At 47.2% G+C, this 13431-nt stretch overlaps 1 protein-coding gene across 1 annotated transcript in view; it reads right to left on the bottom strand.

Annotated features, from left to right (window-relative positions):
- Window positions 1–13431, bottom strand: part of ZCCHC14 (zinc finger CCHC-type containing 14) — a 59327-nt gene that overhangs the window by 11268 nt on the left and 34628 nt on the right. Inside the window, exons 4-7 of the mRNA XM_019934968.3 lie at window positions 4086–4157; window positions 1332–1441; window positions 460–554; window positions 324–378 (exon numbers count right to left, since the gene is read on the bottom strand). Of these exons, the coding sequence (XP_019790527.2) occupies window positions 324–378; window positions 460–554; window positions 1332–1441; window positions 4086–4157 (332 nt within the window). The remainder of the gene's footprint in view (window positions 1–323; window positions 379–459; window positions 555–1331; window positions 1442–4085; window positions 4158–13431) is intronic.

Genomic DNA, 13431 nt, shown 5'->3' with positions numbered 1-13431 from the left:
GGCTTAATCACTCCCCCAGGAGCTTGTAAAAATGAAGATTCTCAGAAATTTTGGTTTCCTAGAATGTGCAGGGCCCAGAAACTGGCATTTGCAATAAGGGTCTTTGGGAATTTTAATTCCAGGGGCTCTGAGAACCACTTTTTTTTTTTTTTTAAAGAAATCAAAAAGTGGATTATCTCTATCCAATTCTTCTCTCAATATTATTATTCAAGACTAAGATCAAGAGTGACTTAACTCTAGAAACAACTATTTACACAAAATGAAAAGTAAGCTCTGTAACAAGGCTGACTGGAAATGTGTTGGTTACATGGTAGAAGTCTCACCTTCCAGACACGCCCATCATGGTACCGACTTTAGACAGGGAAGGGTTGCCAGGACCTACAAGTTAAAATAGATATAATTTATTTACAGACCATAAAAATGTTTCTACTTTTATTGAATTATGTTTTACAAACTCACCTGGACTTTGAAGCTGTTGGGTGGGAGATGAAGTGCTGAAAAATTTCTTAACATGGTCATTTTTTAATATGTGAGAAGGTAATGAAGCCAAATACCTAGAAATGAAACAGAGCGGTTTTATCAGCATCAAAACGTGTTACCAAAAAGTAACTGGCAGAGAAATTTTAACTTTCAATTAAGAGATATATATAGCAGAGAAAAACTAAACAGAAGTGCCTTAACCTATATTCTTCCTGCTTTATTCAGTTTCATTCTTGGTATGATTCATACTGTTTCCTGGTGCCCCTTTTCCTTATTTACACTGTACTACGCTGTATGAATTGAGTCTCTCAGGGCCCACGACCCGGGCCATGAGCACAGCTGGGGCCGTCACAGCTGCTGTGTGGCACTCTGATGTTGGCCCCAGTCCCCGGGGCCCTCTGTGCGCACGTACAAGACCAACGCGCCAGGACGTCATCAAGGGTCCAGAGCCACCGGGCCCAAGAGACTTTTTATTAGGTCCTCATTTTATCCTTTCAACTATAGGACAGAAGCAGATTTTATTTCATTAAGACTGTCAAAATTACATTAAATGGTGGCATACACTTTGAAATTCCTTCACTTGTATATTCTCAAAATCATGCCTAGATTATTAAAATCCTTCAAATTCTCCATAACTGATGAAAACCCCTAGAGGCAAACAGGAGACCTGAACCATCCAGACCGCATGTCACCTGAGGAGCCCCTCAGATGCCTATAGGCAGCTCACGTCGGGCCCCACCCGCACTGCACAGGGCCATCGGCGGCGGCCCGCACTGCACAGGGCCATCGGCGGCCACAGCGCCACAGGGGGGGCCGCTGGCCGTGGCCTTGGGTGGGGTGACGAGCATTACCTCAGGTCCGCTTCCAGATCCATGTGGTTTCGCTCTACATAGAATGCATCTGGGCCAGCTAAGCAAGGAATGAATTTCTCCAAATTTTCTTCAGGACACAGCTGAGATAACTGAAAGACGAAAAGGCATGGGAAGTATGTCACAATTCATCTTACGGAACCAGAACTCCTCACTGCGGGAAACACTTGGGCAGGTCCTGGCTGCTGACACCTGCTGCTGTGATTCTGGAAGCCACCTGGGCTTCTGCGTCCACTTGGGACGCAGGAAGCAACGACCCACCACAACATCAAGAAGAAGCTCGACACCCCACACCGCTGTGCCTGCTCTTGAGCCCAGCAGAGGGCTGAGCTGCAAGGCCACCAGGTGAACCGAATTCCAAGACGGACCTGCCCCTCTGAGGACACAGGGCACGTGAACTGTCTCAGCCGTGGCAGAGCCCGCGGGAGAGGTGGCTGCCATACAAGCAGGTAGAAGAGATCGGCTGGGATGAACACATCCCCACAGGCTGAGTGTGCGTCAGTCAGCCGTCAGCCCGGAGCCCAGACACAGGGGGCCTGTGTCCTCGTTCCCGAGCTCCCTTCCACAGGCGGGGAGGCTGGAGAGAGTCTGCACAGGTGGCACAGGGGTGAGGCAGCTGCCCCTGGGGGTGAGGCTGGAAACCCCATGCCTTTCCCTGGAGCCTGCTCTCAATCCAAAGCAAAAAGCCCGTAACCCGCTGGGGGAGGGACGAGATTGCTCGTGCTCCCAGAGCTCAAGCAAAACCCCCCGTTTCTGGGGGCTGAAATGCCTTCATGCCTCTGGAGGAGGAGGGGAAAGTCCTCCCGGCACCAGGTCACAGGCAGAGATACCCTGCTTCTCAGGGAAGATGAAAACAAAACCCCTCTGGCCCCAAGGAAGGGGCAAGAAAGCCCTCCTGAGCCGAGTCAGCTGCTGCTGGGGAAGGAAGGGGCAGGGATGCTGAGAAAGGCCCCCCACGACCCTGTGGCTAGAGCTGAGGCTGCACCAGCAGGACGGGGAACCGCTCCACCCTCACCGCGCATGCATCACCACGCAACAGGTGACAGCAGTCTCCCAGGGAGGGAGGAGTCAGCGGAGCAGGGAGACCCCTCTGTGCCACAGGTGAAGCAAGACCACGCCAGGCTCCTCTCAAGGCTCAAGGGACCAGCAGGCCTCCCTGGAGGAACCTGAGGCCTGTGGTGCAACAGCAAAACCCAAACCCAGCTCCGCTCCTGATGACATCAACCTGAAGCCCCACCGCCGGCCCGACAGACGCAGCAGCAGGCCCGTCTCCAGGCTGGTTTCTAGATGTGACGTCTCACGTTCAGTCAAAAATTATAAGATAAAAAAGAGGGGGCAATCTATCATCAAGATAATCATCGGAACCAGACTGGAAAATAACCCAGATGTTGGCACTATCACACGAGGACTTGAAAATAACTATGCTGAACACACTAAAGGACTTCGTTTCAAAAAATGAACAACATGCATGAACGAGTGGGAAATTTCATCAGAGAGCTGGAAACTTTCTATTAAAAGACGTCATCAAACGGAAAAGCTACAGAAAACAAAAGAACAAAAAACCCCAAAATCATGGTACTAGAGATGAAGAATTCAGCTCGTCAGCAACCTGGGCAGAGCTGAGGAGAAACGTAAGTAAACTTGAAGACGGGGTCACGTACACATGATTCAAGGCCCGGAAGAAGAGAGAGTGGGGCAGGAGAAATATCTGAAGAGATAATGGACAAGAAGTTTCCAAAATTACTGACAGACAGCAAGGCAGAGACCAGGCAGGGCAGAGAACCCAAAGCCAGGTGAGTATCAGCCACTGCAAACACCCAGACAAAAGGGTGGCAAAGTCGGCCGGCATCAGCGGAGTCCAGAGAAGCGCTTTTTCACAAGACAAGAGGATAGGCACAAAGGAGAGGAAATTCAGTGTTCTAAGTGGTGCAGAGGAAACAGGGAACCCCCGGGGAGGATCACTAATCAATCCTAGAAAGCACGGCACTGGGGCGTCCTTCAGCGTATGGCAGGCCTGAGTAAGAGGCACACGCAAACAACTTCGCCCAAGCTTCTCACACAGGATCCATCCACTCGATTCTCTCCTACGGGATTATAGCCTTAATTTTATAATCAAATTGCAAGCCACACCTTGGAGACACTTCAGCTATGTTATTCCACACAACAAAGGTGACTACTTCAGCTGAACAACTGCGGCAAAGACAGTGGTTCACTGCTCCGGCACAGGCCAGGCCAGGGGACTTTAGACACACAGGTGTGTACGTATATGACACGTGTACGTGGGGGTAAAGAGGTAATTCTTTAGTCGTGCAGCTTGTTCAAACGGTATCTTTTGAATCAATTTTAAGCCAAACAGGTTGTACATCATCTGTATTTCAACTTTAAAAAATAAAAACAAACAGGAAAATTCAATATGTAAACGGAATAAGGTGGAAAAAGGTGAACTGTCTGCCCACTGCCGCCACGTGAGCCCCTCACTCAGCTTCGGCTGAGCTGTAACAAAACACCCCTTGGGCACCTTCACACTCACATCTTTCTGTCCCATCTCGTTCTCCACAACCGGAAGGAATGTGGACCGTGGCCCTGAGGGCCACTCGCCCTGTTGGAGCACGAATCCCCGGCACTGCACTCACTGCACCCGCTGAAGGCTGCAACCACGGAAATTACCTGGCAGTCCAGTGGACCGTGGGGAATGAGACCCTTTTAATTTTTGTAAGAGCCCTTAAATCACCTTACCTTTGAAATAAATTCAGTCACTTCAGAGGAAGATTTGGTTACTGATGTTACTGAAGAATCAGACCACAAGACCTTAAAAACAAATAAACAAACAAACCTTAAAAACAGACGCCACATACTTAATTCCCAACACACTTGTCCAGGGATTCGTGGCCGGTACAGGCGCAGTAGTGGGACGAGCCCTAGTGCGCCTCTTGCCTGGAGCGTTTATATACCCCTTGGCTTGTTACAGAAAGAATGTTCACGGAACTCAAGTGCATTAAAGCTTAGCTTCCTGTTTTGCGCAATTATTCAAAGAGCAGTGTTATCACTCAAGTGTGGAGTCTAAGGCTGCTCCTCAAAGCATCAGAAAGTCCCTGACGACCCCGACTGCAAGCATGTGTGTGAGCACAGCATCCTCACGGGGACCTCCTCCGTTCAGGTCAGTCTACGCAACTGTGCGTGTGGAATCAAGAAATTACCAGAAACGAGCCCATCCAAACAGTAAGTACTCCATACATTTCAGTGCTGGGGGCATGCTGACGGGAGGAGGCCAGGTCCCAGCCCTCAGGAATCTGACAGAACTGGGGGGGGGGGGGTGACACAGGCCAGGGCAGTCAGTACCAGAATAGCGGGGAACATCCTCCATCGCAGGGGGCGGGGTAAGAATTCGGGGAGAAAACATCAGAAACGTCTTTCCGGAAGTTCTACAAAGCCCGGTGTGTCTGTTTTCCCTTCCTGCACCTACGACAGCAGCAGTTTTAGTTCATGACTCCACAAATGGACTGTTCCCCGGGGCAGAGGGCTTTCCTGCACCGAGGAAAGCGTGAGCTGAACTCGGAAGGCGCGAGAAGGACAGAGGGGACAGGATGAGATGGGAGGGAAGCAGGGTCCATAACAAGAAGGGTTAAACCACGAACGAGGACGTTTACCCTAAAATCCAGAAGGAGCGCTGGAGGATTTCAAGTCGGCAAATAAAATGACTGAGTGTATTTTATCACCAATAGGAAAGCGTTGTATTTACACTGATTTAGAGAAAACAGGCTGGAGACACCAAACAACTCTCATGCTCTCCTCCCACCCCGCGCTGGCCTTCATCTTCTGAGAAGCAGCCCAGCATGTTTGCTGACGGTCTCCGGGGCCTGAAGCGCTGGCCGTCTCTCCTCTCTGTTGAAATTCACGTGAGTTCCTCTCTGCTCTGGTGGCCGTCACATCACATAACAATTACTAAGGTATGTTTTTCAAGCCCCCACAAAATACAAGCCAATCAAGGAAAGGGACCTCTCTTCTTCATCTCTGAATTCCCTATGCCTCCCAGAATTTATCAAGGCAAGTGCTGGCATTTCTGAATGAACGTGCTGTACCATCCCAAATCTACCTACACTAAAATCAAAGCACCTACGCCATTTTTTCTGTCTAAAATAATTAAATCTTTTAACAACACTAAAAAGAAGTTTGGGGGAGAGTGAGCTGCTCCGCACATAAAACACCAGTAACATCCAGGATTAAAGGTGAGAACTTTCTAGCATTACATGTACGACCCAAAGTACAGCTGACGTGGTTTTCTCAGTAAAATATGCCGCATGTCACGTGGCACGAACGCACCCTAACCCAACTAAAGCGTGAAGTCCAACACCCAAATGGGGAGCACGGCATGGACACACCATTCTATGCTGAAACAGACAATCTGCTTCCCCGACAATTACATATTTTAAATAGGCGCAACTATTCTAGGTTGTCTGCTCCCGGTATATTTTTCTTTGACTTCCAAAAGGACTTGCTGCTCCAACCAGGGGCAAGGACTGGAGACCAGCAGACCTCAGCAGCACTCTGCTCTGCAGGTGACACAGGCTGGCCTGACCCAGTCCCCTGAGGAAACCCCCTGACGCAGGCTGGCCTGACCCAGTCCCCTGAGAGGGCGGGCCCCTGGAGGGGCATGGACACGGGAGAGCAGCCTCGCACTGTGCCACGTGCTAGAGACACGTGATCTACCACGTCCAAGACAGCATCGATCATAAGCTACCCCACTGCTGATGTACCACCAAGAAGAAACACTGCCAATCAAATGACGGCACAGTGTTTTTCTACCACCCATAGTCGCTCAAAGAGCCACTGAGACCTGCTGAGATGGATTTTAATGTATCTTAAACATACACAAAAAAGCATGGGGACTTCCCTGTGGCACAGTGGTTAAGAATCCGCCTGCCAACGCAGGGGACACGGGTTCGAACCCTGTTCTGGGAAGACCCACACGCCGTGGAGCAACTAAGCCCGTGCGCCACAACTACTGAGCCTGCCCTCTAGAGCCCGTGAGCCACAACTACTGAGCCCACACGCCTAAGGCCTGTGCTCTGCAACAAGAGAAGCCACCGCAATGAGAAGCCCACGCACCGCAACAAAGACCCAACGCAGCCAAAAAAAGAAAAGCACGGTATGCACAGAGTACATAAGGGTACTGAGGATTTCTTCACACTCAGAGTCTAACTCCTCTGACCCACTGTCCGTCTCAGCTCTCAGCACCCTCTGGAGAAGGGGCAGCGTCTTCTTCACTCACACAGGCAGCAGCTCAGGCAAAGGCCCTGCCACTGCTCAGGCCACAGCCCTCACGTAAGCAAGCAACCCGGTGCCACCAGACCTGCCACCAGACCTCTGAGGAGCTCTGAAGTCGAATACAAGGACAGGCAAAGCAGTCACAAAGAACAAGGCAGCCTGGAGGTGGCACGGACCATGCACTCAAAACTCGCTTTTAAAACTAAAAACTATCAACGAGATTCTCAGTGAACTGAGAGCAGACAGCATCGCCAAGAACAGGATGCTACGAAAAAAGAATCGCCAGGGAACAGAGGTCTCTGTTGTTAAAAACAGGACAGCAGAAGTGAAACGTTCACTTCAAGAGATGGAAGATGAGGGAATCTTCCACAGGATAGATCAAAGTCAAAGGGAAAGAAAATAGAGGGAAAAAAAATAAAACAGAGGACCAGTCTTGAGGTCCAACAGGCAGACAGCAGGAGTTCCAAAACAAGAAAACTGAGAAAAACAGGACAGAGGAAATCAAAAGGAATGATTCCAGAAAAGGAACTCAAATTAATGGACTTAAGTTAAAAGGGCTGACTTGCATCTCAGCACAGTGGATGATAACCTACACCCAAGCCTGGCTCTGAGGAATGTGCAAAGGCTGGGGACTAAGAGAAGATCCTAAAGCCTTTAGAAATTATAAAACAGGGCCAACACTGGATCAGGAGTCAGAGCAGATCCATGCTTCTCAACAGCAACACTGCAAGACAGTAAATAAGAAGGGCTTCCGAGTTCCTAAGGAAAAATGACGCCTGCTCTAGAACTGTATTCCCAGTCACATGTCAGGTCAGATGGATGAAGACACTGCCAAACATGAAAGCCAGAAACCGTACCTCCCCGGGACCCTTTCTAAGAAGCTACTAGAACAGCTATTAAAACCTAGAACTAACCCAAGGCAATAGATGAGTTAAGAGCTGAGAACAGGGTATCAGAGCCAGGAGGGAGGAAGGGACCCCGCGGGTGATGGTACGGGGGCCCCGCCATGAGACTGCACCAGGCCGAGTCCAGGTCGGAGCAGGGCCGTAGCTCCAGAGACGAAACCGATGGAATGCGGGATGCATTTGAACACAACCAGGGAAAACTTTAGGGGTGACTTTGTTTTCTAAGTACTTGTTCACAAGCAACAAACAAACAAAAAGAGACAATTAACTCCCGGTAGAATAAAGTATCGGAAAGGAAAGGTACTAAATAAGCATATACCACATGGCTTGGGTAGCAACGACCTTCACACAGTCAGGCTAATTATCATACAAGCAATGAGGTGTATTATCACAAGAAACAGTTCCCTGCTCCTCCGGGTGGTGTAGGCACAATTACTGGAGACTCTGCACACAGAGAGCTGATGAAAACAACTAAAGAAATGAAAAATAGTTTTCAAGACTCATCCTTAGCTAATAGTGATAAAATGTTCAGAGCAGTTAAGACTGTTTCAAGATGAAAAACTTCTAAAGAAAAGATACAGCACTAAAATAAAATGTAATGTCTGGGTTCTTAACAAAGACTGGCATAAAAAGAATGGGTGTTTTAATGAGTATTGCTCCACAGTTCCTTTTAAGTCAATACAGCTCTCCCATCTACAGGCGTTTCAAGTGTTCGCGTAATCTTCTGATGTTTTTTTCCCACCCTGTCCTTCATGTGTAATAAGTATACTTTAAAAAAGTTTTAGTTATTCAACAGTGAATTTGGAAAAGCTGGTAAAATTTGGACATGTCACATGTACACAGATATAAAATAATTTTTGTATTTTCAAAGATTCTGTCATTTTCTTCCTGTATTTGCTTTCCTCAGTAACTAGTAATTACAACTTCAGCAAAAACAAAACCAACTCCATGAAAAAAAAGAACAGGAAACTCAAACTCCTGCTTGCGGTCCATTTGTTACTTACGTCTTCCTATAAAATAACAACCTTTCATTTGTCTCCTGGAAAACAATGACACATAAAAACTAAAAGTAGAGATAAACAAAGCTGAGAAAAAGGGGAGGGGGAAGTCGCTGACTTCTCCTTGAATGAGTGAAAGCTTTCAGAAGAAACCGCTTCTCGAGTCTTCCTATACTGTTAGCAGTAGAGGGTACATCTCACCGTGGTTAAGGCAAAGACTCCTAATAAAGTTCTTTATTGTTCTGGCCACAGCACGATAGCTATTTATATCCATGTTCAAAAGACAACCTATTTAAAGGACAATTTATCCTAATTATTTAGGGCTCTGTGGACAAAAATTAATCCTCAGGTAAACTTCTTTCTTTCTTTCTTTTTTTGGCTGCATTGGGTCTTCGTTGCTGTGTGCGGGCTTTTCTCTACTTGCGGCAAATGGGGGCTACTCTTCACTGCGGTGCACGGGCTTCTCATGGTGGTGGCTTCTCTTATTGTGGAGCACGGGCTCCAGGCACGTGGGCTTCAAAAGTTGTGGCATGCGGGCTTCTCATGGTGGTGGCTTCTCTTATTGCGGAGCATGGGCTCTAGGCGCGTGGGCTTCAGTAGTTGTGGCACGCGGGCTCAGTAGTTGTGGCCCGTGGGCTCTAGAGCACAGGCTCAGTAGTTGTGGTGCATGGGCTTAGTTTCTCTGCAACATGTGGGATCTTCCCGGACCATGTGTCCCCTGCATCGGCAGGCGGATTCCTAACCACTGTGCCACCAGGGAAGCCCTGGCAGGCAGATTCTTAACCACTGTGCCACCAGGGAAGTCCCAATCCTCAGGTGATGTTTTTAAAGGTTTTATTGAGTATAACTGACAATGAAATGCACATATTTAAAGTGTACAATCTGACCAGTTTGGACATACGTATACACCCATGACACCATCACTCCGATCTATATAATGAACATACCCACCAGTCCCTCCCCAGGAAGCTATTGATCTGCGTTCTATCACTGCAGTTATTTTGCATTTTCTCAATTTACATAAATAAACGCATGCAGCGTATGCTCCTTTTTTCTGGTTTCTTTCACACAGCACGATTGCGCACTTTCCCCCACACTGCCAAGTGCATCGGTAATGCACTCCTCTATTCTGAACGCTGAGCTGTGTGGCCGCGATACCACAGTGTACATCCAGTCTCCTGATAATGGATATTTGGGGCGTTACAAGCAAAGCTGTTATGAACATTCGTGTACAAACCTTTGTACGAACGTGTACTTTCATTTCCTTTGCTTATTGACCTAGAAGCGGGACCGATGAATCAGATTTTAGGGATATGTTTGACTTTTTAAAAACTGCCGAACTGTCTTCCAAAGTAATCTCACCATTTTACACTCCCATGGCAGTCCTTCCACACACCTGCCAGCAGCTGTCAACTTCAGCCACTGTGACGGGCGTGCAGGATGAGCTCACCGTGGTTTTAATCGGTGTTTCCCTAATGGCTACCGATGCTGAACACCTGTCACGTGCGCTATTTGCCATCCATGCACCTTTCTTGGTAAAATGTTCACTTTTTTATTGGGTTATTTTCTCACCATTGAGTTTTGAGAGTTCTTTTTCTAGTTTGAATACAAATCCTCTATCAAACATGCAATTTGCAAATGTTTTTCTCCCGGTTCTGTGGCTTGGCTTAACTTTCTCCACAGCGCCTGTCAAAGAGCAAGTTTAAACTCTGATGAAGTTTAATTCATGTTGTCTTTTATGGCTCATGTTTTTGGTATCCTACCTAAGAAACCTTCGCCTGTTTAAGTCACAAACTTTTCTCCTATGCTTTCTTCTAGAAGTTTTATGGTTTTACGTTGTACATTTAGGTCTGTGATCAGTTTTGAGTTAATTTCTATATAAAGGGTGAGGTTTGATGAAGGTTCCTTTTTTTGGCATATGGTTATCTGCTTCTGAACCATTTGCTGAAAAGACCGTCTTTTCTTCACTGAAATGCCTTTATACCTTTGTCAATAATCAGTTGACCAGGGTGGTGTGGCGTCCGGGGCCCTTAGCCCGAAGCAGACGTGGCCTGGCCCGCGGGATAGAGCAGTCGCCACCGCCAGGCCCCGAGCCGACCCCAGGGCCACCCTGCAAGGAGCCGCGGGCAGCGGGAGCCTGGGTTGCTGCCAGTGCTGGCACCAAAACTGACAAGCTGCTCCTAAAATTCACATGGAAATGCAGCATCCCCAGAAGAGCCACGACAATCCTGAAAAGGAAGACCAGACCTAAGAGGACTCACACTTCCCAATTCCAACGTCAAAGCCACAGTACTCAAGACAGAGCAGTGCTGGCCTAACAACAAGAGAGATGAATGGAACTGAGAGTCCAGAAACAACCCCTCACAATTTCGCTCAACGGATTCTCAGCAATGGTGTGAAGACCCTTCAGTGGGGGAAAGAATGGTCTTTTCAACAAATGGTGCTGTCCAATAAAGATGTTAAAAAAAACTGTAAAATAAACAAACAAACAAAGGGTGCTGGACAACAGGACGTCCACATGCAAAAGGACACATTCGAACCCCTACCTCACACCATACACAAAACATCAATTCAAAATGAAATCAAAGACCTAAATGCAAAAGCACAAACAATACAATTCTTAGCAGAAAACACAGGAGTGAATCTCTGCGACCTTGGCTTAGGCAACGACTTCTTAAATACAATACCAAAAGCACGAGGAATGAAAGAAGAAGTAGGGAAACTGGACTTTATCAAAATTTAAAACTTTTGTGTGTCAAAGGACAGCATCAAGAAAATGAAGAAAATTCCCACCCAATGGAAGAAAATATCTGCAACCCAGTAATTCCAGTCCCAGGTGTGTATCCAAGAGAAATGGAAGCACTTGTCCACACAAAAACTTGTACGTAAATGTTCATAGCAGCATTACTCGTAAGAGGCAAAAAGTGGAAACAACCCAGAAGTGCATCAACTAACTGCTGAGTGGATGAACTAAATGTGGTCCATCCACACGGTGGAATTTCACTCAGCCATAAAAAGGGAAGCACTAATGCATGATATAACATAGAGAAGCCTTGAAAACATTATTTGCATGAAAGAAACCAATCACGAAGGAGCACATATTGTATGATTCCATTTATGTGAAATATTCAGCACAGGCAAATCCACTGAGGCAGAAAGTCGGTTAGTATTTGCCAGGGCCTTGGGGAGCAGAAGTGGGGAATGACTGCTAATGGGTGTGGGGCTTCTTCCTGGGACGATGGAAGTATTAAAATTAAATCGTGGTGATGGTTACAAAATTCTGAATAAATTAAAAAAAGCCACTCAACAGTTTAAATGGATGAATTTTATGTTATGTGAAATCTATCGCATCAGAGGTGTAAAGAAGAAAGTCAATTAGAAAATTTTAAAACCGTCTAATCTTTAAAAACGCCACCAAGGATATTCTCCTAAAGTCTTCAAAACAACCAACTGAGCGCTTTACATGTGAGTCTAGCTAGGGCCCCACTGCCCCGGGGCACGGCCTCTCCTCCCTCTCAGCAGCACCTTTAACACAGGTGCTGAAATCGGGTACCGTGAGTCTTCCAGTGTTTTCTTCGTTTCAGAATTGTTTGGACTGCTCTACAGTGTTCTCCATATAAACTTTATTTTATTTTATTTACTATTTATTTATTTACTCAGGCTGCGCTGTGAGGCTTGAGGAATCTTAACTCCCTGACCAGGGACTGAACCCGTGCCCTCGGCAGTGAAAGCGCGGAGTCCTAACCACTGGACCACCAGGGAATTCCCTCCATATAAATTTTAGAATCGTCTTATTGATTTTTTTTTCTTTGAAATTTATTTATTTATTTTTGGCTGTGTTGGGTCTTCGTTTCTGTGAGAAGGCTTTCTCTAGTTGCGGCGAGTGGGGACCACTCTTCATCGCGGTGCGCGGGCCTCTCACTGTCGTGGCCTCTCTTGTTGCAGAGCACAGGCTCCAGACGCAAAGGCTCAGCAGTTGTGGCTCACAGGCCCAGTTGCTCCGCGGCAATGTGGGATCTTCCCAGACCAGGGCTCGAACCCGTGTCCCCTGCATTGGCAGGCGGATTCTCAACCACTGCGCCACCAGAGAAGCCCCTCGTCTTGTTGATTTCTAAAACAGAAAAATGCTACTGGGACTTACTTTTGCCGGGTGGTCATGTAAGATGACAGAAAGTTTGTAAGTTTAAAGGTACATGGAAAGATGTTCTCCCACTGTCCACAGGTTCTCTCTCTTACAGAACTGTAGTCCTGACCACAACAAGCTAGAGAGATGGCAGTTAAACGCCCGAAGCTATGTAACTACAAGGCGCTTCACTTTTCGAGTGTGACAGGAGTCCCAAACCTAAGCACATGCATATCACACATTCGTATCCTACAAGCAGCCACTTATTTACGAGTAGGAGAGTGCAACTCACCTGCAGAGAACAAGCACACAGTTTAAGCTGCGCAAATGAACGGTGTGCTTTATAAATAAGAAGATGGTTGTGTTTTCTTTAAATCTTCCTTGTATCTTTCCTTTGTGCCTCAAATTACCATCAACAAATGTAGTGTGGGCAGTAAATCCCTTAGGGCGTATCAAGTTAGTATCCCAAAAGAAAATGAGTCGGACTGCTGGCTAGTGAAGGATTATCACTTTCCTAAACACAAGAATCCTTTTATCAGTTATCGCATCAGGAAAAGCAAGCTTTTCCGATAACCAAACCTTTTTCTTTAAGTACCAAAACACTTCATTCAGCTTAACCATTTGGGGTTCGAAGCGTCTTAAACTGAACTTCAACCCAGCTGTCCGCTCTGCTTTCAGAAGACTCACGGCGCCCTATCCTGCCAGCCTGCCGCCTCCCCACCCTGATCACAAGGCCAAGTGTCTACCCTGCCAAGGCTCATTTCTTTGCAGAGAGGCTGTGGACTGGGGCC

The sequence above is a fragment of the Tursiops truncatus genome, chromosome 19, assembly GCF_011762595.2.
Source record: "Tursiops truncatus isolate mTurTru1 chromosome 19, mTurTru1.mat.Y, whole genome shotgun sequence".
Lineage (NCBI taxonomy): Eukaryota > Metazoa > Chordata > Mammalia > Artiodactyla > Delphinidae > Tursiops > Tursiops truncatus.
The sequence above is the reverse complement of the archived record's forward strand: the minus strand, read 5'-3'. Positions and strand labels throughout refer to the sequence as shown.